Source organism: Poromitra crassiceps (genome assembly GCF_964638095.1).
Source record: "Poromitra crassiceps genome assembly, contig: HAP1_SCAFFOLD_389, whole genome shotgun sequence".
NCBI classification, from domain to species: Eukaryota; Metazoa; Chordata; class Actinopteri; order Beryciformes; family Melamphaidae; genus Poromitra; species Poromitra crassiceps.
Genome location: NW_028152015.1, coordinates 122,457 through 148,010, shown reverse-complemented (window position 1 = coordinate 148,010; position 25,554 = coordinate 122,457). Strand labels below are relative to the sequence as shown.

The window sequence follows — 25,554 nt, the reverse complement described above, 5'->3', positions numbered from 1 at the left end:
AGAGCCCTCCGCACTAGGATTAGCGAGCATTGCAGCAACATCAGATGCGGTGATGAACGTAACCCTGTTGCAGTCCACTTCAAACAAGCAGGACACAGCATCTCCTCACTCCGGTACATGGGGATAGAGAAGGTTGAAAAGCCCCCTAGAGGAGGTGACCACGAACAATGACTTTTACAACGTGTGGCTTTTCACATATATACACTCAACACGTTGGCACCGTATGGCCTCAATGAAGAACTAGACGTCAAGCCATTGCTGTGATGTTTTAACTTTATTATATTCTGTTGTTATATGTATACACCTTGGCCATTGTAGACATGTGCCTGGCTCTTCGGTCATGTGGGTAGCACGTACGACTCTCACCTGGGAGTCCTGGGTTCAAACCCTGCCTGAACCTACCTTGGCCTACCGTACTATACTTTTACATTTCTTTGGTTTCTTATTGGTATAGATAGGGATAATAATATTCACCTGCATGTTTTACTTCTTGTATTTCTTTTGTATCGGGTATTTTAGAATTTGTTTACCTCTGTTATTATATGATCTTTAAAAAAAGTTGTATTCTTGTGGACTCTTTCAACAATTATGTATTTTGTAATGATCACAGGTGTCTGTCGTCACCTGATTGGGGCACCACCACCCCATGTGAGGTTATATATATGCCCATGCACAGAGAGCTTGTTCTCTGTACTGCCTGATGAAGACCCGTTGCTTTTTTGTAATTAAAAAACTCACGTGGGAGCTTAAAAAACAGTGCGGATTTCCTTTTCTTTTTCTTTGGTAGAAAAAACCACATGAAAAGGCAATGCAATTGTTTACATGCCATTACTCCTGCTACAGTGAGTCCAGTCAGATTTTACTAGAAGTGGGTAACACATTCTTCATCAGACTATACTGTATGCTAAGTTGTCTGAAATTTATTTTCAGACATAACCTGAACACAGGCCGATGGCTGACGAAGCTATCAGCAGTGTGGGACCCTAAACAAGAGGACTGCTTTGTGGTGGGAAGCATGGAGCGGCCTCGCCAGGTGCAGGTCTTCCACGAAAGCGGCCAGCTGCAGCACTCCTTCAGAGACGACCACCACCTCAGCACGGTGCTGTCCATCACAGCCTTCCATCCTACAAGGAATGCTTTGCTGGGCGGCAACAACTCAGGACGCCTGCATGTCTTCACCAACTGAGACCAGGACCAAAACGTGCACGAACAACGCCACCATTTATAAATGCCTACATATGTCTATTATGAAGTCCCACAAATTGGATTTGTTTCAGGATAATGTAGACTAGGCTACTAAATCATTGTTTTTAGGGGGCATCCTGTTTCAAATTTGACCAGCAGATGTCCCCAGGTTCACAATTGGTTCAAAGCTTCAGAAAACCTAGTTTCTCCCTTTACTATTTGTCTCACTTTCAGGACTATTTCCAACATCCTGATACTCCAACTGCTCTTTCAAAAATAGACAGCTGTCAATAGCTGCTTGTTTTAGACGTTTTAGCTATCTGCCAGGCTGTTTGCCTTGGGCAACATCGCCATCTTCTGGCTGTTTTGCGTAATGCACCGTATGGCGAAGAATTTAGACTGTTCATTCTTGGAGTCGCAATTGATTGAGTTTTATACTGTTCTCTTAATGGCAGGCCAAACCTTGGAATATTGTCTATATGTTTTTTTTCTTGTTTCTTTTGACTGCTGTTTGCATTTAATACATTAAGCCTTTACTGTACGTCCATCAATTACTGCGACGTGGCCTTTGTAGAAAGCCACCTTACCCAGCGATCTGGCTTGCTTGATTTTCGGCCACAGTTGTTCCCTTGCCTGTCGATCCTCCCAGGTGAAGTCCTGCACGAATGCACAAAAAATAATAAAAAAAAATCCCTGGAGTCATACGCCTTCAACGTGAAGGGCAAGATTAGCGAGGAGGACCAGAGGAAGGTGCGGAGAGGTGCCACCAGGCCATCGCCTGGCTGGATAACAACCAGCTGGCTGATAAAGAACAGTACCAGCACCCGTAGAAAGAGCTGGAGATTGTGTGTTGTACCAGAGAGCAACACCTGCACAGGGCTGCAGAGAGCAGGCGGGAGCCGGCTCACAGTCCCACCGTTGAGGAAGTCGACTAGAGACTTCAGACTATGATAACTACAGTGGCTTCAAACAACTTTACCTCATGACTCCTGTTTGTCACTTTGTGTCCTGACTGTTTATGATGTTTAAGTCTGAATATTTAGACATCTGACATTTGTAAAAAAAAAAAAAATGTTGATGCATCGCTGGGCGTTTAAATAGAATTGACTATACAATATATTTTTGTGTGGTCTTTTACAGTTCATCTTTGTGGTTGCAGGTGATGCAGGTATCGCTCTTCCCTTAAGACCATGAGGATAACTGAAGATCAAGTGGCCAAAGTGGTTCAACAACGCATATACTCTGCTGCCTTCCACCCCTGCACTAGCAGTCTGCTCATGGCTGCAGGAGATAAATGGGGGCATGTAGGACTCTGGAACTTGGTGAGTTTCTTTGCTTTGATCATAACCATTTGCTAACACCATCTTTTTAGAATTTGGGAGTTTGGATGTTCTGAATCGTATTCCAGTGACACAAAAAATACATAAATTTGGTTCCTACTTTTGCCAGCCTGTGGATGTCCGCTAAAATGACAAGGAAATGAGTTCCTGAAGTAAAACATCAATGACTGGACACTTAGGGGAAAAGTACAGTGTTACAGTACAACTTGATTGATTTATTATTTACTCTTTAACTCATTGAGTGCCAGCCACTTTTGGAGAACGGACGCTCCCAGTGCCAGAGTTTTCAGAGCATTTTCAGTGATTTCTCGAGGCCCACAGAATATTGTGTGATATTACTATGTAAACACCGAACACGCAAAAAGAACAAGGAGACTCTATTGTATCATCAGCAAAAAAAAGTTTATTGATACCATTTTCCGTTCTTTAGTTATGAGCCGGAGAAGATAGGTTGTTTTCAGCGTTTTCAGGCATTTCAAATTATAAGCTGAGATATTCAGCCTTTTGTGAAATGCAGCATTTCAAGCACATTCACTGACTCTAGATACGGTAATATTTTCTGATGTAGTGATGTGGTGTAGTTGTGTCCTGCCCTGCGTGCCCCACCCCCCCTCCCCCCCTCCCCCCCCTCAGCTGAAAACTCCTCCCCACACTAGTAACACACAGCCTCGCACCAAGCGTCTAGGAAGCCTGGGAAGCGCCGCCTCCCAGGCAGCGCAACATGGAGAAGCCACACGCGGACTGCAGTGAAAGGTTTGGCTTTTCAGTGTCGCGCTGCTGCTTTTCTAGCGGCTAATCATGTGGAGAAACTATGCTGACAGACAGACAGAGGCAGAAGGACTCAGTTGTGTGCGCGGATTGACTGTGTTCGCACGCACCGTCAGTTGCAGCCAGAACAATCTACATGGCTCTGGACTGCAGCATGAGCGGGTTCTCTTTCATCAAGGCTATTTCAGGCTGTGTATTCCTGACATTTCTGTAATCTGGAGAGCACTGTCGCCACCTAAGGCTTCTGTAAAATAGGTTATAGACCTCCAATAGCTACTATAGTTGTACAGGAGCTGCGGAAGGCTTTGATCGACGTCCCACCGTCAAAAAACGCATTGGACGTCGAAGGACGTCCGTGGCACTCTACGTCACTATTTAATTGGACGTCGAAGGACGTCCATGGCATTCAATGAGTTAAGGGTGGTGATTACGGTGATGATGGCGTGCTGCTTTTTGAGCCCCACTCTCAGCGTCCAGTGAGCTGCATGATGTTCTCCAGGACTCATCCTAGCCACCTGCTGACCCTCAGCTACGATGGATCTCTACGCTGCATGGATGTAGAGAAGGCCCTCTTTGAAGATGTAAATTTTGTTCCATAAAATGTAGTTTTATTGATCACCCCCCCTTCCCCAGTGGCATCTATCTACGAATTTACTATATATATATATATATATATATATATATATATATATATATATATTGTGACAGATCTGGCTCTCAAAATAGGATCAAGCTCGTGTCTAGTCAGTCCACACCTGCCACAACAACACAGAACGTCTTTGCACAGAAATATCAAACAAGAAGTCACAAAGTGAATGGGAGCAGCTCACCTGCTATCAGCATGGGGCGATGACACCTAGACAGCCCGGCTTGTGTGGACAGCTCAGTCGGTAGTGTGGAGCGGGCCATCAGCAGCTCCCGTTCAGTAGATTGGGGACGCTAATTCAAAATAATATCTCACACACACAGTCACACCCATACACGTGGAAACGGAGGGATCAATAGAGCACTGGGGAACAGGAGCGATACATGGCTTCCTGATCAGACTAGCAGACCAACATGGCAGAGAGGGGGGGGGGGGGGCCTGCGCACCTGAAATGCCACGGATATAATCTCTAAGCCACTCCCACTTCCTGTTTGATCCTCTGATGCAAAGACGTAAATTGACATATTATAATTAACTCATTGAGTGCCAGCCACTTTTGGAGAACGGACGCTCCCAGTGCCAGAGTTTCAGAGCGTTTTCAGTGATTTCTCGAGGCCCACAGAATATTGTGTGATATTACTATGTAAACACCGAACACGCACAAAGAACAAGGAGACTCTATTGTATCATCAGCAAAAAAAAGTTTATTGATACCATTTTCCGTTCTTTAGTTATGAGCCGGAGAAGATAGGTTGTTTTCAGCGTTTTCAGGCGTTTCAAATTAGAAGCTGAGTTATTCAGCCTTTTGTGAAATGAAGCATTTCAAGCACATTCACTGACTCTAGCTAATATTTTCTGATGTAGTGACGTGGTGTAGTTGTGTGGTGCCCTGCGTGCCCCACCCCCCTCTCCCCCCCCCTCAGCTGCAAACTCCTCCCCACACTAACACACAGCCTCACGCACCCAGCGTCTATTTTCGGAGTGCTCCGTTTTTGTGCGCCGGCTCCCAGCGCGACACGGAAAAGCCAAACCGGACTGCTGAGAATTGTTTGGCTTTTCAGTGTCGGGTGCTGCTTTTCTGGCGGCTAATCGTGTGGAGAAACTATGCAGACAGACAGACAGAGGCAGAGGGGCTCAGTTGTGGGAGCGGATTGACTGCTGTTCGCAGCCAACGTCAGCTGCAGCCAGAGCAATCTATATGGCTCCGCCTGCAGCATGAGCGGTTTCACTTTCATCACGGGGCTTTTTCCTACTGTTTTCCTGACCTTTCTCTAATCTGGAGAGCACTGTCGCCACCTAATGAGTCCGTAAAATAGGTTATACACATCCAATAGCTACAATATTTGTACAGGAGATGCAGGAGGCTTTGATCCACGTCCCACCGTCAAAAAACGCATTTGACGTCGATCGACGTCATTGGCACTCAATGAGTTAAACAAGGGGGTCCCTGACAATCACATGTCAATCACATATCACTCTGTAACTATATATATACTGTATATATAATGATAATAATAATCATAATTTCAGCCAGTAAGTACAGTTTGAACCAATACCTTTTAACTTGAAGAGCGCGGTGTTATTATTATTTTATTTTTGGGGGGGGCGGGGGTAATGAATTTACATTTTGGGCTCATGATCATTATGAACCTCCCCCCCCCCCCCCCCCTATATATATTATAATAAGATACAGGCCCCCAGGGCAGAAATACAGTATGGAGAAAAGGGTAGGATTCTAAATGGGTGTTAAACACCTGTGACATCACTTGTTGCTGGACATTCTGCTGGGGCTGACATCACAGGTGTACAGTTCCATTTCAGGAACAGTTTTTACACAAACAAGTCTTGATGCAGCTATGTGTAATTAAAGGAAGGCTTTGCCGATTTTCAACCCACTTTGCATCAGTTTACAATCTCCGTAATATAAGCAGATGGACAGTGTTTACCTTCTCTATATATTTTCTGCATTGAGAAATCCTCCCCCGCCTGCTGGCATGGGTCATTAACGCTTGTTAAGGTTTTCAATTCGATTCTCCCTGGATGTGTGCATATAGAAAAAATAAACAATCTGTAGTTGGAACAGCCGCCCTCAAGCACAACATCTGTTAATTTTGCTGAAATATTCTGGACTTACTCATTACTGCTTTGCAACAAACTTATAAATCAGTGGAGATGTTTAAAAAAACATTCCATGTCCTCATTAAGTTGATGTAAAATCGTGCATGAATTGTAAACCCACTCCAGTTTTAAGATATTCCTACTTCACCAGCTGATCTGAATCATTTTCTACTTCCTACCAGGTGTATTCTATTGAAGATGGCCTGAAAACCTTTGACTTCCTGTCACATGACTGTATGACACTAGTTGTCGGGCAATTTGGTGGAGATGTTGCCATTGTGGATAGGCGCACCCCAGGGTAACATACTGCCATCTTCTTCAACTGTTGTATTAATGATTTAAAAAATGCAGCACTTCTCTATTCTTTACCATCTCTCTTCATCATGTTGAATGTCAGTAAGCATGAAGAGTGCTAACCGCCTGCTCTCTTTTTTTATTAATCATAAACAACATTGTCAGAAACATGCATAATGTTTTCCAGACTGGTACAAAGCTGCTTCTAATCTCTTAATGTTTTTAATTTCTCTGCAGCAACTCCCATGAGTCCCTCCACACCCTCTACACCCTCAACCCCAAGAGCCTTCACTGTGTTAGCGTCCATCCACTAAACAAGCAGTACTTTGCAGTGGCCGAGAGCAGGTATGACTCATATCTTTGATTAATTTATATTTTCTCCAGAGCAGTAATCACTTTGATCATTTGTTTTCTAAAGTTGTTAAATTGGATTGCCTGCTTGTAGTCAGTTCAGCTGTAGTCTGTCCAGTCTATAAATAGTCCAAACTAATTTTCCTTCTTCTCTGCAGGCTTGTGAGTATTTACGATAGCCGCTGTCTGAAGAAGACCGAGAGCCAGGCGGTCTGCCAGCTGCACGGCCACTCTTTAAGCATAACCAGTGCTTATTTCTCCCCTAGTACAGGGAACAGAGTGCTCAGCTCCTGTATGGACAACACGATTAGGTGGGGCTGACACAGCTTAAAGCACTTGCACTGCACTACTTGTTTTGGAATTACATCTCTAAATTGAATGTGCATTTTCTTTTCTTTTTCCATAGGATATATGACACCTCAGCAATGACCACCACAGCTCCTTTGCTGACTTCCATCGGGTACATCCACTCACTTGAACATAGCCTCTCAGTGTGGGAAAGTCATTATGTTACAGATGTCCCGGCACACACGGTTTAAGAAAAAATATCTTATTATACAAGCAAGGTGATGAACGTTTCGCCTAGAAGGCTTCTAGGCGAAACGTTCATCACCTTGCTTGCCCACAATAAATAAGATATTTTTTCTTAAACCGCGTGTGCCGGGACATCTGTCACCTACTAGTATCCTCCGACCCAGGCACCTGTATACTTTTTATATATCTTTATGGGAGTCGTGCTTGCTAACTGTTTTTCCAAAGTCATTATGTTACCTGATCAGGGGAGGGGAAATCAGGAAAGCTGTCTCAATCTATAGCCCCTTTAACACAGACTGTGAAAGCCGCGTTCGTTGCAGCGTTATGTCTCGCCTCCTGCAGTGTTTCCCCTAGAAAGATTTTCAGGCCTGGAGGGATTTCGAAATGTACCTCGACCGCAACGGTGGGGCCCCTCGCTGGTGACGCTAAACTTTTAGCTAACCTGTTCGCATCTATGTTCGCAATGGCATCCCAAGTATCATCATACTATTATGGGATGCGATGCGAACATTTGTATTATGGGATGAGCGTTTCGCAGGCAACGACACGTTTACATGTTTTGGAACAGCGCCGCACGCTGGCACAATGCTCCTAAAAGCAAAATGCTGATTGTTTTGAATGATTTGGCATCTTCTATTACTGTCAACACCATTATTGCTATATTGTAATTGTAATAATATGCCATAAAGGTATATTTAAATTTTGGGGAGAGCAGAAAAACAAAAAAACAAATTGCAATTATTTTACTGGCCTGGCGGGGGCGCCGCCTGTAGAATGATGCCTCCTGTATAAAAGTCGCAAGAACGGAATGGCGTGTCATTTTGTTACGCCTTTCGTTCCCCCGGTAGAGGTAGTATCAGCGCAGAATCGACGTCTGTCTAAAAGGCTAAGCCGCGGGAAGACGGCAATCTCGGCTCATTCATAAAGAAATGACAGGAGGACTGAGGGAAAACAACCTCCAGATTGAAGTTCTCCGATCAGAAATAAGTTAACCGAAGCATATCTGCAGGCTGTCTCGCCTGTTGTGCGTTCCCTTACGAAAAACAACTAATGTTAGCATTCAGACTGTGCTCCTACTATAGCCCGAGTCACTTGAGCAGGTGTGTGCCTTGCGTTGCCCACTGTGCCTGAGATTCGCTCTGTTCTTCTGAAAGTGACATAACCAGAAGTAGAAACCAAGTGGTCTATAATGACGCCGTCGATAACGTTATTAAAATCAGACTGCAGCTGTTTCACACTTTTTTTCTTCCAGTCAACACGCTTTCAGAACGGACTTAATTAGGCTACTTCACAACATGGGTATATGCTTTATAAAAAAACTGGAACCAAAGGTAAGAAAGCCTTCCGTTACGTGTAGCTTGTAATACATGATGCTGCCTTTGTGATCCATAAAGTCGATCAGACGAATATTGAAAGTTGCTCGTTAAATTCAGGTCGCACTGATTTACCTGTTTATATAAAGGCAAAATAAAATTAAATAAATAGACTCCTCAGACATAATAAGCTTAACGCCCATGGTTCACGCCTAATTTCAATCCGGGAGGGGTGGATGCTATCTAAAGCACACTCCTGTATGGCAGGGCTGCTTGGTTCTGTGTGAAAGTGCAGAGAGGGCCTAATGGCGGATCTTCATCAGTGCCACAGTGATTGATACATTTGAGTTTTGGGTAGTAGAAGGTTTATCTCAGGTCATCATAATACTTATCACTGTTTCTATTTTTATTACAGTTTTATTATAAGCCAGTATCACAGCGACAACAAGCCTTTCCAACTCGGCACTTAAATTACCGTACATAAAAAAAATGTCAAACCAAAATTAACAATTGTGTGTCTTTGGTAGAAATATGCAGAAGAGTAGAGTGCACGCACATCCAAGATTATTTCAACAGGTGCTGGAAAAAATACGCGTATAGAAAAAGAAAAGGAAATCCGCACACTGTTTTTTAAGCTCCCACGGTTAGTTTTTTAATTACAAAAAAGCAACATTTTGACCCTCACGGGTCTTCATCAGGCAGTACAGAGAACAAGCTCTCTGTGCATGGGCATATATATAACCTCACATGGGGTGGTGGTGCCCCAATCAGGTGATGACAGACACCTGTGATCATTACAAAATACATAATTGTTGAAAGAGTAGGTCTTTCCACAAGAATACAACTTTTTTAAAGATAAAATGTCCTTGTGGATTAGCTTATGTGGGGAAAATGTCTAGAGCCCTCCGCACTAGGATTAGCGAGCATTGCAGCAACATCAGATGCGGTGATGAACGTAACCCTGTTGCAGTCCACTTCAAACAAGCAGGACACAGCATCTCCTCACTCCGGTACATGGGGATAGAGAAGGTTGAAAAGCCCCCTAGAGGAGGTGACCACGAACAATGACTTTTACAACGTGTGGCTTTTCACATATATACACTCAACACGTTGGCACCGTATGGCCTCAATGAAGAACTAGACGTCAAGCCATTGCTGTGATGTTTTAACTTTATTATATTCTGTTGTTATATGTATACACCTTGGCCATTGTAGACATGTGCCTGGCTCTTCGGTCATGTGGGTAGCACGTACGACTCTCACCTGGGAGTCCTGGGTTCAAACCCTGCCTGAACCTACCTTGGCCTACCGTACTATACTTTTACATTTCTTTGGTTTCTTATTGGTATAGATAGGGATAATAATATTCACCTGCATGTTTTACTTCTTGTATTTCTTTTGTATCGGGTATTTTAGAATTTGTTTACCTCTGTTATTATATGATCTTTAAAAAAAGTTGTATTCTTGTGGACTCTTTCAACAATTATGTATTTTGTAATGATCACAGGTGTCTGTCGTCACCTGATTGGGGCACCACCACCCCATGTGAGGTTATATATATGCCCATGCACAGAGAGCTTGTTCTCTGTACTGCCTGATGAAGACCCGTTGCTTTTTTGTAATTAAAAAACTCACGTGGGAGCTTAAAAAACAGTGCGGATTTCCTTTTCTTTTTCTTTGGTAGAAAAAACCACATGAAAAGGCAATGCAATTGTTTACATGCCATTACTCCTGCTACAGTGAGTCCAGTCAGATTTTACTAGAAGTGGGTAACACATTCTTCATCAGACTATACTGTATGCTAAGTTGTCTGAAATTTATTTTCAGACATAACCTGAACACAGGCCGATGGCTGACGAAGCTATCAGCAGTGTGGGACCCTAAACAAGAGGACTGCTTTGTGGTGGGAAGCATGGAGCGGCCTCGCCAGGTGCAGGTCTTCCACGAAAGCGGCCAGCTGCAGCACTCCTTCAGAGACGACCACCACCTCAGCACGGTGCTGTCCATCACAGCCTTCCATCCTACAAGGAATGCTTTGCTGGGCGGCAACAACTCAGGACGCCTGCATGTCTTCACCAACTGAGACCAGGACCAAAACGTGCACGAACAACGCCACCATTTATAAATGCCTACATATGTCTATTATGAAGTCCCACAAATTGGATTTGTTTCAGGATAATGTAGACTAGGCTACTAAATCATTGTTTTTAGGGGGCATCCTGTTTCAAATTTGACCAGCAGATGTCCCCAGGTTCACAATTGGTTCAAAGCTTCAGAAAACCTAGTTTCTCCCTTTACTATTTGTCTCACTTTCAGGACTATTTCCAACATCCTGATACTCCAACTGCTCTTTCAAAAATAGACAGCTGTCAATAGCTGCTTGTTTTAGACGTTTTAGCTATCTGCCAGGCTGTTTGCCTTGGGCAACATCGCCATCTTCTGGCTGTTTTGCGTAATGCACCGTATGGCGAAGAATTTAGACTGTTCATTCTTGGAGTCGCAATTGATTGAGTTTTATACTGTTCTCTTAATGGCAGGCCAAACCTTGGAATATTGTCTATATGTTTTTTTTCTTGTTTCTTTTGACTGCTGTTTGCATTTAATACATTAAGCCTTTACTGTACGTCCATCAATTACTGCGACGTGGCCTTTGTAGAAAGCCACCTTACCCAGCGATCTGGCTTGCTTGATTTTCGGCCACAGTTGTTCCCTTGCCTGTCGATCCTCCCAGGTGAAGTCCTGCACGAATGCACAAAAAATAATAAAAAAAAATCCCTGGAGTCATACGCCTTCAACGTGAAGGGCAAGATTAGCGAGGAGGACCAGAGGAAGGTGCGGAGAGGTGCCACCAGGCCATCGCCTGGCTGGATAACAACCAGCTGGCTGATAAAGAACAGTACCAGCACCCGTAGAAAGAGCTGGAGATTGTGTGTTGTACCAGAGAGCAACACCTGCACAGGGCTGCAGAGAGCAGGCGGGAGCCGGCTCACAGTCCCACCGTTGAGGAAGTCGACTAGAGACTTCAGACTATGATAACTACAGTGGCTTCAAACAACTTTACCTCATGACTCCTGTTTGTCACTTTGTGTCCTGACTGTTTATGATGTTCAAGTCTGAATATTTAGACATCTGACATTTGTAAAAAAAAAAAAAATGTTGATGCATCGCTGGGCGTTTAAATAGAATTGACTATACAATATATTTTTGTGTGGTCTTTTACAGTTCATCTTTGTGGTTGCAGGTGATGCAGGTATCGCTCTTCCCTTAAGACCATGAGGATAACTGAAGATCAAGTGGCCAAAGTGGTTCAACAACGCATATACTCTGCTGCCTTCCACCCCTGCACTAGCAGTCTGCTCATGGCTGCAGGAGATAAATGGGGGCATGTAGGACTCTGGAACTTGGTGAGTTTCTTTGCTTTGATCATAACCATTTGCTAACACCATCTTTTTAGAATTTGGGAGTTTGGATGTTCTGAATCGTATTCCAGTGACACAAAAAATACATAAATTTGGTTCCTACTTTTGCCAGCCTGTGGATGTCCGCTAAAATGACAAGGAAATGAGTTCCTGAAGTAAAACATCAATGACTGGACACTTAGGGGAAAAGTACAGTGTTACAGTACAACTTGATTGATTTATTATTTACTCTTTAACTCATTGAGTGCCAGCCACTTTTGGAGAACGGACGCTCCCAGTGCCAGAGTTTTCAGAGCGTTTTCAGTGATTTCTCGAGGCCCACAGAATATTGTGTGATATTACTATGTAAACACCGAACACGCAAAAAGAACAAGGAGACTCTATTGTATCATCAGCAAAAAAAAGTTTATTGATACCATTTTCCGTTCTTTAGTTATGAGCCGGAGAAGATAGGTTGTTTTCAGCGTTTTCAGGCATTTCAAATTATAAGCTGAGATATTCAGCCTTTTGTGAAATGCAGCATTTCAAGCACATTCACTGACTCTAGATACGGTAATATTTTCTGATGTAGTGATGTGGTGTAGTTGTGTCCTGCCCTGCGTGCCCCACCCCCCCTCCCCCCCTCCCCCCCCTCAGCTGAAAACTCCTCCCCACACTAGTAACACACAGCCTCGCACCAAGCGTCTAGGAAGCCTGGGAAGCGCCGCCTCCCAGGCAGCGCAACATGGAGAAGCCACACGCGGACTGCAGTGAAAGGTTTGGCTTTTCAGTGTCGCGCTGCTGCTTTTCTAGCGGCTAATCATGTGGAGAAACTATGCTGACAGACAGACAGAGGCAGAAGGACTCAGTTGTGTGCGCGGATTGACTGTGTTCGCACGCACCGTCAGTTGCAGCCAGAACAATCTACATGGCTCTGGACTGCAGCATGAGCGGGTTCTCTTTCATCAAGGCTATTTCAGGCTGTGTATTCCTGACATTTCTGTAATCTGGAGAGCACTGTCGCCACCTAAGGCTTCTGTAAAATAGGTTATAGACCTCCAATAGCTACTATAGTTGTACAGGAGCTGCGGAAGGCTTTGATCGACGTCCCACCGTCAAAAAACGCATTGGACGTCGAAGGACGTCCGTGGCACTCTACGTCACTATTTAATTGGACGTCGAAGGACGTCCATGGCATTCAATGAGTTAAGGGTGGTGATTACGGTGATGATGGCGTGCTGCTTTTTGAGCCCCACTCTCAGCGTCCAGTGAGCTGCATGATGTTCTCCAGGACTCATCCTAGCCACCTGCTGACCCTCAGCTACGATGGATCTCTACGCTGCATGGATGTAGAGAAGGCCCTCTTTGAAGATGTAAATTTTGTTCCATAAAATGTAGTTTTATTGATCACCCCCCCTTCCCCAGTGGCATCTATCTACGAATTTACTATATATATATATATATATATATATATATATATATATATATATATATATTGTGACAGATCTGGCTCTCAAAATAGGATCAAGCTCGTGTCTAGTCAGTCCACACCTGCCACAACAACACAGAACGTCTTTGCACAGAAATATCAAACAAGAAGTCACAAAGTGAATGGGAGCAGCTCACCTGCTATCAGCATGGGGCGATGACACCTAGACAGCCCGGCTTGTGTGGACAGCTCAGTCGGTAGTGTGGAGCGGGCCATCAGCAGCTCCCGTTCAGTAGATTGGGGACGCTAATTCAAAATAATATCTCACACACACAGTCACACCCATACACGTGGAAACGGAGGGATCAATAGAGCACTGGGGAACAGGAGCGATACATGGCTTCCTGATCAGACTAGCAGACCAACATGGCAGAGAGGGGGGGGGGGGGGCCTGCGCACCTGAAATGCCACGGATATAATCTCTAAGCCACTCCCACTTCCTGTTTGATCCTCTGATGCAAAGACGTAAATTGACATATTATAATTAACTCATTGAGTGCCAGCCACTTTTGGAGAACGGACGCTCCCAGTGCCAGAGTTTCAGAGCGTTTTCAGTGATTTCTCGAGGCCCACAGAATATTGTGTGATATTACTATGTAAACACCGAACACGCACAAAGAACAAGGAGACTCTATTGTATCATCAGCAAAAAAAAGTTTATTGATACCATTTTCCGTTCTTTAGTTATGAGCCGGAGAAGATAGGTTGTTTTCAGCGTTTTCAGGCGTTTCAAATTAGAAGCTGAGTTATTCAGCCTTTTGTGAAATGAAGCATTTCAAGCACATTCACTGACTCTAGCTAATATTTTCTGATGTAGTGACGTGGTGTAGTTGTGTGGTGCCCTGCGTGCCCCACCCCCCTCTCCCCCCCCCTCAGCTGCAAACTCCTCCCCACACTAACACACAGCCTCACGCACCCAGCGTCTATTTTCGGAGTGCTCCGTTTTTGTGCGCCGGCTCCCAGCGCGACACGGAAAAGCCAAACCGGACTGCTGAGAATTGTTTGGCTTTTCAGTGTCGGGTGCTGCTTTTCTGGCGGCTAATCGTGTGGAGAAACTATGCAGACAGACAGACAGAGGCAGAGGGGCTCAGTTGTGGGAGCGGATTGACTGCTGTTCGCAGCCAACGTCAGCTGCAGCCAGAGCAATCTATATGGCTCCGCCTGCAGCATGAGCGGTTTCACTTTCATCACGGGGCTTTTTCCTACTGTTTTCCTGACCTTTCTCTAATCTGGAGAGCACTGTCGCCACCTAATGAGTCCGTAAAATAGGTTATACACATCCAATAGCTACAATATTTGTACAGGAGATGCAGGAGGCTTTGATCCACGTCCCACCGTCAAAAAACGCATTTGACGTCGATCGACGTCATTGGCACTCAATGAGTTAAACAAGGGGGTCCCTGACAATCACATGTCAATCACATATCACTCTGTAACTATATATATACTGTATATATAATGATAATAATAATCATAATTTCAGCCAGTAAGTACAGTTTGAACCAATACCTTTTAACTTGAAGAGCGCGGTGTTATTATTATTTTATTTTTGGGGGGGGCGGGGGTAATGAATTTACATTTTGGGCTCATGATCATTATGAACCTCCCCCCCCCCCCCCCCTATATATATTATAATAAGATACAGGCCCCCAGGGCAGAAATACAGTATGGAGAAAAGGGTAGGATTCTAAATGGGTGTTAAACACCTGTGACATCACTTGTTGCTGGACATTCTGCTGGGGCTGACATCACAGGTGTACAGTTCCATTTCAGGAACAGTTTTTACACAAACAAGTCTTGATGCAGCTATGTGTAATTAAAGGAAGGCTTTGCCGATTTTCAACCCACTTTGCATCAGTTTACAATCTCCGTAATATAAGCAGATGGACAGTGTTTACCTTCTCTATATATTTTCTGCATTGAGAAATCCTCCCCCGCCTGCTGGCATGGGTCATTAACGCTTGTTAAGGTTTTCAATTCGATTCTCCCTGGATGTGTGCATATAGAAAAAATAAACAATCTGTAGTTGGAACAGCCGCCCTCAAGCACAACATCTGTTAATTTTGCTGAAATATTCTGGACTTACTCATTACTGCTTTGCAACAAACTTATAAATCAGTGGAGATGTTTAAAAAAACATTCCATGTCCTCATTAAGTTGATGTAAAATCGTGCATGAATTGTAAACCCACTCCAGTTTTAAGATATTCCTACTTCACCAGCTGATCTGAATCATTTTCTACTTCCTACCAGGTGTATTCTATTGAAGATGGCCTGAAAACCTTTGACTTCCTGTCACATGACTGTATGACACTAGTTGTCGGGCAATTTGGTGGAGATGTTGCCATTGTGGATAGGCGCACCCCAGGGTAACATACTGCCATCTTCTTCAACTGTTGTATTAATGATTTAAAAAATGCAGCACTTCTCTATTCTTTACCATCTCTCTTCATCATGTTGAATGTCAGTAAGCATGAAGAGTGCTAACCGCCTGCTCTCTTTTTTTATTAATCATAAACAACATTGTCAGAAACATGCATAATGTTTTCCAGACTGGTACAAAGCTGCTTCTAATCTCTTAATGTTTTTAATTTCTCTGCAGCAACTCCCATGAGTCCCTCCACACCCTCTACACCCTCAACCCCAAGAGCCTTCACTGTGTTAGCGTCCATCCACTAAACAAGCAGTACTTTGCAGTGGCCGAGAGCAGGTATGACTCATATCTTTGATTAATTTATATTTTCTCCAGAGCAGTAATCACTTTGATCATTTGTTTTCTAAAGTTGTTAAATTGGATTGCCTGCTTGTAGTCAGTTCAGCTGTAGTCTGTCCAGTCTATAAATAGTCCAAACTAATTTTCCTTCTTCTCTGCAGGCTTGTGAGTATTTACGATAGCCGCTGTCTGAAGAAGACCGAGAGCCAGGCGGTCTGCCAGCTGCACGGCCACTCTTTAAGCATAACCAGTGCTTATTTCTCCCCTAGTACAGGGAACAGAGTGCTCAGCTCCTGTATGGACAACACGATTAGGTGGGGCTGACACAGCTTAAAGCACTTGCACTGCACTACTTGTTTTGGAATTACATCTCTAAATTGAATGTGCATTTTCTTTTCTTTTTCCATAGGATATATGACACCTCAGCAATGACCACCACAGCTCCTTTGCTGACTTCCATCGGGTACATCCACTCACTTGAACATAGCCTCTCAGTGTGGGAAAGTCATTATGTTACAGATGTCCCGGCACACACGGTTTAAGAAAAAATATCTTATTATACAAGCAAGGTGATGAACGTTTCGCCTAGAAGGCTTCTAGGCGAAACGTTCATCACCTTGCTTGCCCACAATAAATAAGATATTTTTTCTTAAACCGCGTGTGCCGGGACATCTGTCACCTACTAGTATCCTCCGACCCAGGCACCTGTATACTTTTTATATATCTTTATGGGAGTCGTGCTTGCTAACTGTTTTTCCAAAGTCATTATGTTACCTGATCAGGGGAGGGGAAATCAGGAAAGCTGTCTCAATCTATAGCCCCTTTAACACAGACTGTGAAAGCCGCGTTCGTTGCAGCGTTATGTCTCGCCTCCTGCAGTGTTTCCCCTAGAAAGATTTTCAGGCCTGGAGGGATTTCGAAATGTACCTCGACCGCAACGGTGGGGCCCCTCGCTGGTGACGCTAAACTTTTAGCTAACCTGTTCGCATCTATGTTCGCAATGGCATCCCAAGTATCATCATACTATTATGGGATGCGATGCGAACATTTGTATTATGGGATGAGCGTTTCGCAGGCAACGACACGTTTACATGTTTTGGAACAGCGCCGCACGCTGGCACAATGCTCCTAAAAGCAAAATGCTGATTGTTTTGAATGATTTGGCATCTTCTATTACTGTCAACACCATTATTGCTATATTGTAATTGTAATAATATGCCATAAAGGTATATTTAAATTTTGGGGAGAGCAGAAAAACAAAAAAACAAATTGCAATTATTTTACTGGCCTGGCGGGGGCGCCGCCTGTAGAATGATGCCTCCTGTATAAAAGTCGCAAGAACGGAATGGCGTGTCATTTTGTTACGCCTTTCGTTCCCCCGGTAGAGGTAGTATCAGCGCAGAATCGACGTCTGTCTAAAAGGCTAAGCCGCGGGAAGACGGCAATCTCGGCTCATTCATAAAGAAATGACAGGAGGACTGAGGGAAAACAACCTCCAGATTGAAGTTCTCCGATCAGAAATAAGTTAACCGAAGCATATCTGCAGGCTGTCTCGCCTGTTGTGCGTTCCCTTACGAAAAACAACTAATGTTAGCATTCAGACTGTGCTCCTACTATAGCCCGAGTCACTTGAGCAGGTGTGTGCCTTGCGTTGCCCACTGTGCCTGAGATTCGCTCTGTTCTTCTGAAAGTGACATAACCAGAAGTAGAAACCAAGTGGTCTATAATGACGCCGTCGATAACGTTATTAAAATCAGACTGCAGCTGTTTCACACTTTTTTTCTTCCAGTCAACACGCTTTCAGAACGGACTTAATTAGGCTACTTCACAACATGGGTATATGCTTTATAAAAAAACTGGAACCAAAGGTAAGAAAGCCTTCCGTTACGTGTAGCTTGTAATACATGATGCTGCCTTTGTGATCCATAAAGTCGATCAGACGAATATTGAAAGTTGCTCGTTAAATTCAGGTCGCACTGATTTACCTGTTTATATAAAGGCAAAATAAAATTAAATAAATAGACTCCTCAGACATAATAAGCTTAACGCCCATGGTTCACGCCTAATTTCAATCCGGGAGGGGTGGATGCTATCTAAAGCACACTCCTGTATGGCAGGGCTGCTTGGTTCTGTGTGAAAGTGCAGAGAGGGCCTAATGGCGGATCTTCATCAGTGCCACAGTGATTGATACATTTGAGTTTTGGGTAGTAGAAGGTTTATCTCAGGTCATCATAATACTTATCACTGTTTCTATTTTTATTACAGTTTTATTATAAGCCAGTATCACAGCGACAACAAGCCTTTCCAACTCGGCACTTAAATTACCGTACATAAAAAAAATGTCAAACCAAAATTAACAATTGTGTGTCTTTGGTAGAAATATGCAGAAGAGTAGAGTGCACGCACATCCAAGATTATTTCAACAGGTGCTGGAAAAAATACGCGTATAGAAAAAGAAAAGGAAATCCGCACACTGTTTTTTAAGCTCCCACGGTTAGTTTTTTAATTACAAAAAAGCAACATTTTGACCCTCACGGGTCTTCATCAGGCAGTACAGAGAACAAGCTCTCTGTGCATGGGCATATATATAACCTCACATGGGGTGGTGGTGCCCCAATCAGGTGATGACAGACACCTGTGATCATTACAAAATACATAATTGTTGAAAGAGTAGGTCTTTCCACAAGAATACAACTTTTTTAAAGATAAAATGTCCTTGTGGATTAGCTTATGTGGGGAAAATGTCTAGAGCCCTCCGCACTAGGATTAGCGAGCATTGCAGCAACATCAGATGCGGTGATGAACGTAACCCTGTTGCAGTCCACTTCAAACAAGCAGGACACAGCATCTCCTCACTCCGGTACATGGGGATAGAGAAGGTTGAAAAGCCCCCTAGAGGAGGTGACCACGAACAATGACTTTTACAACGTGTGGCTTTTCACATATATACACTCAACACGTTGGCACCGTATGGCCTCAATGAAGAACTAGACGTCAAGCCATTGCTGTGATGTTTTAACTTTATTATATTCTGTTGTTATATGTATACACCTTGGCCATTGTAGACATGTGCCTGGCTCTTCGGTCATGTGGGTAGCACGTACGACTCTCACCTGGGAGTCCTGGGTTCAAACCCTGCCTGAACCTACCTTGGCCTACCGTACTATACTTTTACATTTCTTTGGTTTCTTATTGGTATAGATAGGGATAATAATATTCACCTGCATGTTTTACTTCTTGTATTTCTTTTGTATCGGGTATTTTAGAATTTGTTTACCTCTGTTATTATATGATCTTTAAAAAAAGTTGTATTCTTGTGGACTCTTTCAACAATTATGTATTTTGTAATGATCACAGGTGTCTGTCGTCACCTGATTGGGGCACCACCACCCCATGTGAGGTTATATATATGCCCATGCACAGAGAGCTTGTTCTCTGTACTGCCTGATGAAGACCCGTTGCTTTTTTGTAATTAAAAAACTCACGTGGGAGCTTAAAAAACAGTGCGGATTTCCTTTTCTTTTTCTTTGGTAGAAAAAACCACATGAAAAGGCAATGCAATTGTTTACATGCCATTACTCCTGCTACAGTGAGTCCAGTCAGATTTTACTAGAAGTGGGTAACACATTCTTCATCAGACTATACTGTATGCTAAGTTGTCTGAAATTTATTTTCAGACATAACCTGAACACAGGCCGATGGCTGACGAAGCTATCAGCAGTGTGGGACCCTAAACAAGAGGACTGCTTTGTGGTGGGAAGCATGGAGCGGCCTCGCCAGGTGCAGGTCTTCCACGAAAGCGGCCAGCTGCAGCACTCCTTCAGAGACGACCACCACCTCAGCACGGTGCTGTCCATCACAGCCTTCCATCCTACAAGGAATGCTTTGCTGGGCGGCAACAACTCAGGACGCCTGCATGTCTTCACCAACTGAGACCAGGACCAAAACGTGCACGAACAACGCCACCATTTATAAATGCCTACATATGTCTATTATGAAGTCCCACAAATTGGATTTGTTTCAGGATAATGTAGACTAGGCTACTAAATCATTGTTTTTAGGGGGCATCCTGTTTCAAATTTGACCAGCAGATGTCCCCAGGTTCACAATTGGTTCAAAGCTTCAGAAAACCTAGTTTCTCCCTTTACTATTTGTCTCACTTTCAGGACTATTTCCAACATCCTGATACTCCAACTGCTCTTTCAAAAATAGACAGCTGTCAATAGCTGCTTGTTTTAGACGTTTTAGCTATCTGCCAGGCTGTTTGCCTTGGGCAACATCGCCATCTTCTGGCTGTTTTGCGTAATGCACCGTATGGCGAAGAATTTAGACTGTTCATTCTTGGAGTCGCAATTGATTGAGTTTTATACTGTTCTCTTAATGGCAGGCCAAACCTTGGAATATTGTCTATATGTTTTTTTTCTTGTTTCTTTTGACTGCTGTTTGCATTTAATACATTAAGCCTTTACTGTACGTCCATCAATTACTGCGACGTGGCCTTTGTAGAAAGCCACCTTACCCAGCGATCTGGCTTGCTTGATTTTCGGCCACAGTTGTTCCCTTGCCTGTCGATCCTCCCAGGTGAAGTCCTGCACGAATGCACAAAAAATAATAAAAAAAAATCCCTGGAGTCATACGCCTTCAACGTGAAGGGCAAGATTAGCGAGGAGGACCAGAGGAAGGTGCGGAGAGGTGCCACCAGGCCATCGCCTGGCTGGATAACAACCAGCTGGCTGATAAAGAACAGTACCAGCACCCGTAGAAAGAGCTGGAGATTGTGTGTTGTACCAGAGAGCAACACCTGCACAGGGCTGCAGAGAGCAGGCGGGAGCCGGCTCACAGTCCCACCGTTGAGGAAGTCGACTAGAGACTTCAGACTATGATAACTACAGTGGCTTCAAACAACTTTACCTCATGACTCCTGTTTGTCACTTTGTGTCCTGACTGTTTATGATGTTTAAGTCTGAATATTTAGACATCTGACATTTGTAAAAAAAAAAAAATGTTGATGCATCGCTGGGCGTTTAAATAGAATTGACTATACAATATATTTTTGTGTGGTCTTTTACAGTTCATCTTTGTGGTTGCAGGTGATGCAGGTATCGCTCTTCCCTTAAGACCATGAGGATAACTGAAGATCAAGTGGCCAAAGTGGTTCAACAACGCATATACTCTGCTGCCTTCCACCCCTGCACTAGCAGTCTGCTCATGGCTGCAGGAGATAAATGGGGGCATGTAGGACTCTGGAACTTGGTGAGTTTCTTTGCTTTGATCATAACCATTTGCTAACACCATCTTTTTAGAATTTGGGAGTTTGGATGTTCTGAATCGTATTCCAGTGACACAAAAAATACATAAATTTGGTTCCTACTTTTGCCAGCCTGTGGATGTCCGCTAAAATGACAAGGAAATGAGTTCCTGAAGTAAAACATCAATGACTGGACACTTAGGGGAAAAGTACAGTGTTACAGTACAACTTGATTGATTTATTATTTACTCTTTAACTCATTGAGTGCCAGCCACTTTTGGAGAACGGACGCTCCCAGTGCCAGAGTTTTCAGAGCGTTTTCAGTGATTTCTCGAGGCCCACAGAATATTGTGTGATATTACTATGTAAACACCGAACACGCAAAAAGAACAAGGAGACTCTATTGTATCATCAGCAAAAAAAAGTTTATTGATACCATTTTCCGTTCTTTAGTTATGAGCCGGAGAAGATAGGTTGTTTTCAGCGTTTTCAGGCATTTCAAATTATAAGCTGAGATATTCAGCCTTTTGTGAAATGCAGCATTTCAAGCACATTCACTGACTCTAGATACGGTAATATTTTCTGATGTAGTGATGTGGTGTAGTTGTGTCCTGCCCTGCGTGCCCCACCCCCCCTCCCCCCCTCCCCCCCCTCAGCTGAAAACTCCTCCCCACACTAGTAACACACAGCCTCGCACCAAGCGTCTAGGAAGCCTGGGAAGCGCCGCCTCCCAGGCAGCGCAACATGGAGAAGCCACACGCGGACTGCAGTGAAAGGTTTGGCTTTTCAGTGTCGCGCTGCTGCTTTTCTAGCGGCTAATCATGTGGAGAAACTATGCTGACAGACAGACAGAGGCAGAAGGACTCAGTTGTGTGCGCGGATTGACTGTGTTCGCACGCACCGTCAGTTGCAGCCAGAACAATCTACATGGCTCTGGACTGCAGCATGAGCGGGTTCTCTTTCATCAAGGCTATTTCAGGCTGTGTATTCCTGACATTTCTGTAATCTGGAGAGCACTGTCGCCACCTAAGGCTTCTGTAAAATAGGTTATAGACCTCCAATAGCTACTATAGTTGTACAGGAGCTGCGGAAGGCTTTGATCGACGTCCCACCGTCAAAAAACGCATTGGACGTCGAAGGACGTCCGTGGCACTCTACGTCACTATTTAATTGGACGTCGAAGGACGTCCATGGCATTCAATGAGTTAAGGGTGGTGATTACGGTGATGATGGCGTGCTGCTTTTTGAGCCCCACTCTCAGCGTCCAGTGAGCTGCATGATGTTCTCCAGGACTCATCCTAGCCACCTGCTGACCCTCAGCTACGATGGATCTCTACGCTGCATGGATGTAGAGAAGGCCCTCTTTGAAGATGTAAATTTTGTTCCATAAAATGTAGTTTTATTGATCACCCCCCCTTCCCCAGTGGCATCTATCTACGAATTTACTATATATATATATATATATATATATATATATATATATATATATTGTGACAGATCTGGCTCTCAAAATAGGATCAAGCTCGTGTCTAGTCAGTCCACACCTGCCACAACAACACAGAACGTCTTTGCACAGAAATATCAAACAAGAAGTCACAAAGTGAATGGGAGCAGCTCACCTGCTATCAGCATGGGGCGATGACACCTAGACAGCCCGGCTTGTGTGGACAGCTCAGTCGGTAGTGTGGAGCGGGCCATCAGCAGCTCCCGTTCAGTAGATTGGGGACGCTAATTCAAAATAATATCTCACACACACAGTCACACCCATACACGTGGAAACGGAGGGATCAATAGAGCACTGGGGAACAGGAGCGATACATGGCTTCCTGATCAGACTAGCAGACCAACATGGCAGAGAGGGGGGGGGGGGGGCCTGCGCACCTGAAATGCCACGGATATAATCTCTAAGCCACTCCCACTTCCTGTTTGATCCTCTGATGCAAAGACGTAAATTGACATATTATAATTAACTCATTGAGTGCCAGCCACTTTTGGAGAACGGACGCTCCCAGTGCCAGAGTTTCAGAGCGTTTTCAGTGATTTCTCGAGGCCCACAGAATATTGTGTGATATTACTATGTAAACACCGAACACGCACAAAGAACAAGGAGACTCTATTGTATCATCAGCAAAAAAAAGTTTATTGATACCATTTTCCGTTCTTTAGTTATGAGCCGGAGAAGATAGGTTGTTTTCAGCGTTTTCAGGCGTTTCAAATTAGAAGCTGAGTTATTCAGCCTTTTGTGAAATGAAGCATTTCAAGCACATTCACTGACTCTAGCTAATATTTTCTGATGTAGTGACGTGGTGTAGTTGTGTGGTGCCCTGCGTGCCCCACCCCCCTCTCCCCCCCCCTCAGCTGCAAACTCCTCCCCACACTAACACACAGCCTCACGCACCCAGCGTCTATTTTCGGAGTGCTCCGTTTTTGTGCGCCGGCTCCCAGCGCGACACGGAAAAGCCAAACCGGACTGCTGAGAATTGTTTGGCTTTTCAGTGTCGGGTGCTGCTTTTCTGGCGGCTAATCGTGTGGAGAAACTATGCAGACAGACAGACAGAGGCAGAGGGGCTCAGTTGTGGGAGCGGATTGACTGCTGTTCGCAGCCAACGTCAGCTGCAGCCAGAGCAATCTATATGGCTCCGCCTGCAGCATGAGCGGTTTCACTTTCATCACGGGGCTTTTTCCTACTGTTTTCCTGACCTTTCTCTAATCTGGAGAGCACTGTCGCCACCTAATGAGTCCGTAAAATAGGTTATACACATCCAATAGCTACAATATTTGTACAGGAGATGCAGGAGGCTTTGATCCACGTCCCACCGTCAAAAAACGCATTTGACGTCGATCGACGTCATTGGCACTCAATGAGTTAAACAAGGGGGTCCCTGACAATCACATGTCAATCACATATCACTCTGTAACAATATATATATACTGTATATATAATGATAATAATAATCATAATTTCAGCCAGTAAGTACAGTTTGAACCAATACCTTTTAACTTGAAGAGCGCGGTGTTATTATTATTTTATTTTTGGGGGGGGCGGGGGTAATGAATTTACATTTTGGGCTCATGATCATTATGAACCTCCCCCCCCCCCCCCCCTATATATATTATAATAAGATACAGGCCCCCAGGGCAGAAATACAGTATGGAGAAAAGGGTAGGATTCTAAATGGGTGTTAAACACCTGTGACATCACTTGTTGCTGGACATTCTGCTGGGGCTGACATCACAGGTGTACAGTTCCATTTCAGGAACAGTTTTTACACAAACAAGTCTTGATGCAGCTATGTGTAATTAAAGGAAGGCTTTGCCGATTTTCAACCCACTTTGCATCAGTTTACAATCTCCGTAATATAAGCAGATGGACAGTGTTTACCTTCTCTATATATTCTCTATATATTTTCTGCATTGAGAAATCCTCCCCCGCCTGCTGGCATGGGTCATTAACGCTTGTTAAGGTTTTCAATTCGATTCTCCCTGGATGTGTGCATATAGAAAAAATAAACAATCTGTAGTTGGAACAGCCGCCCTCAAGCACAACATCTGTTAATTTTGCTGAAATATTCTGGACTTACTCATTACTGCTTTGCAACAAACTTATAAATCAGTGGAGATGTTTAAAAAAACATTCCATGTCCTCATTAAGTTGATGTAAAATCGTGCATGAATTGTAAACCCACTCCAGTTTTAAGATATTCCTACTTCACCAGCTGATCTGAATCATTTTCTACTTCCTACCAGGTGTATTCTATTGAAGATGGCCTGAAAACCTTTGACTTCCTGTCACATGACTGTATGACACTAGTTGTCGGGCAATTTGGTGGAGATGTTGCCATTGTGGATAGGCGCACCCCAGGGTAACATACTGCCATCTTCTTCAACTGTTGTATTAATGATTTAAAAAATGCAGCACTTCTCTATTCTTTACCATCTCTCTTCATCATGTTGAATGTCAGTAAGCATGAAGAGTGCTAACCGCCTGCTCTCTTTTTTTATTAATCATAAACAACATTGTCAGAAACATGCATAATGTTTTCCAGACTGGTACAAAGCTGCTTCTAATCTCTTAATGTTTTTAATTTCTCTGCAGCAACTCCCATGAGTCCCTCCACACCCTCTACACCCTCAACCCCAAGAGCCTTCACTGTGTTA

At 43.9% G+C, this 25,554-nt stretch overlaps 2 protein-coding genes across 2 annotated transcripts; both read left to right on the top strand.

Annotated features, from left to right (window-relative positions):
* Nucleotides 1–1,072: 1,072 nt before the first annotated feature.
* Nucleotides 1,073–11,794, top strand: LOC310771177 (WD repeat-containing protein 76-like; the record flags this gene model as incomplete). The annotated part of the gene is made up of 6 exons (XM_083663835.1): nucleotides 1,073–1,201; nucleotides 2,345–2,507; nucleotides 3,764–3,874; nucleotides 6,240–6,355; nucleotides 6,589–6,696; nucleotides 11,791–11,794. Exons 2-6 carry the CDS (start codon nucleotides 2,376–2,378, stop codon nucleotides 11,792–11,794), a joined length of 471 nt encoding a protein of 156 aa, XP_083519961.1. The 5' UTR covers nucleotides 1,073–1,201; nucleotides 2,345–2,375.
* Nucleotides 11,740–25,226, top strand: LOC310771176 (WD repeat-containing protein 76-like). The gene is made up of 9 exons (XM_083663834.1): nucleotides 11,740–11,953; nucleotides 13,159–13,320; nucleotides 15,689–15,804; nucleotides 16,038–16,145; nucleotides 16,310–16,462; nucleotides 16,558–16,611; nucleotides 19,826–20,096; nucleotides 21,239–21,401; nucleotides 25,144–25,226. Exons 1-7 carry the CDS (start codon nucleotides 11,822–11,824, stop codon nucleotides 20,079–20,081), a joined length of 981 nt encoding a protein of 326 aa, XP_083519960.1. The 5' UTR covers nucleotides 11,740–11,821; the 3' UTR covers nucleotides 20,082–20,096; nucleotides 21,239–21,401; nucleotides 25,144–25,226.
* Nucleotides 25,227–25,554: the final 328 nt, after the last annotated feature.

Excerpts from the sequence above, each read along its gene's own strand:
- LOC310771176 (XM_083663834.1), top strand. The coding sequence starts at position 11,822 with ATGAGGATAACTGAAGATCAAGTGGCCAAAGTGGTTCAACAACGCATA. Across the intron at positions 11,954-13,158 it reads ATGTAGGACTCTGGAACTTG|GGTGGTGATTACGGTGATGA; the intron begins GTGAGTTTCTTT and ends CAATGAGTTAAG. Across the intron at positions 16,612-19,825 it reads CCTTTGCTGACTTCCATCGG|ACATAACCTGAACACAGGCC; the intron begins GTACATCCACTC and ends ATTTATTTTCAG.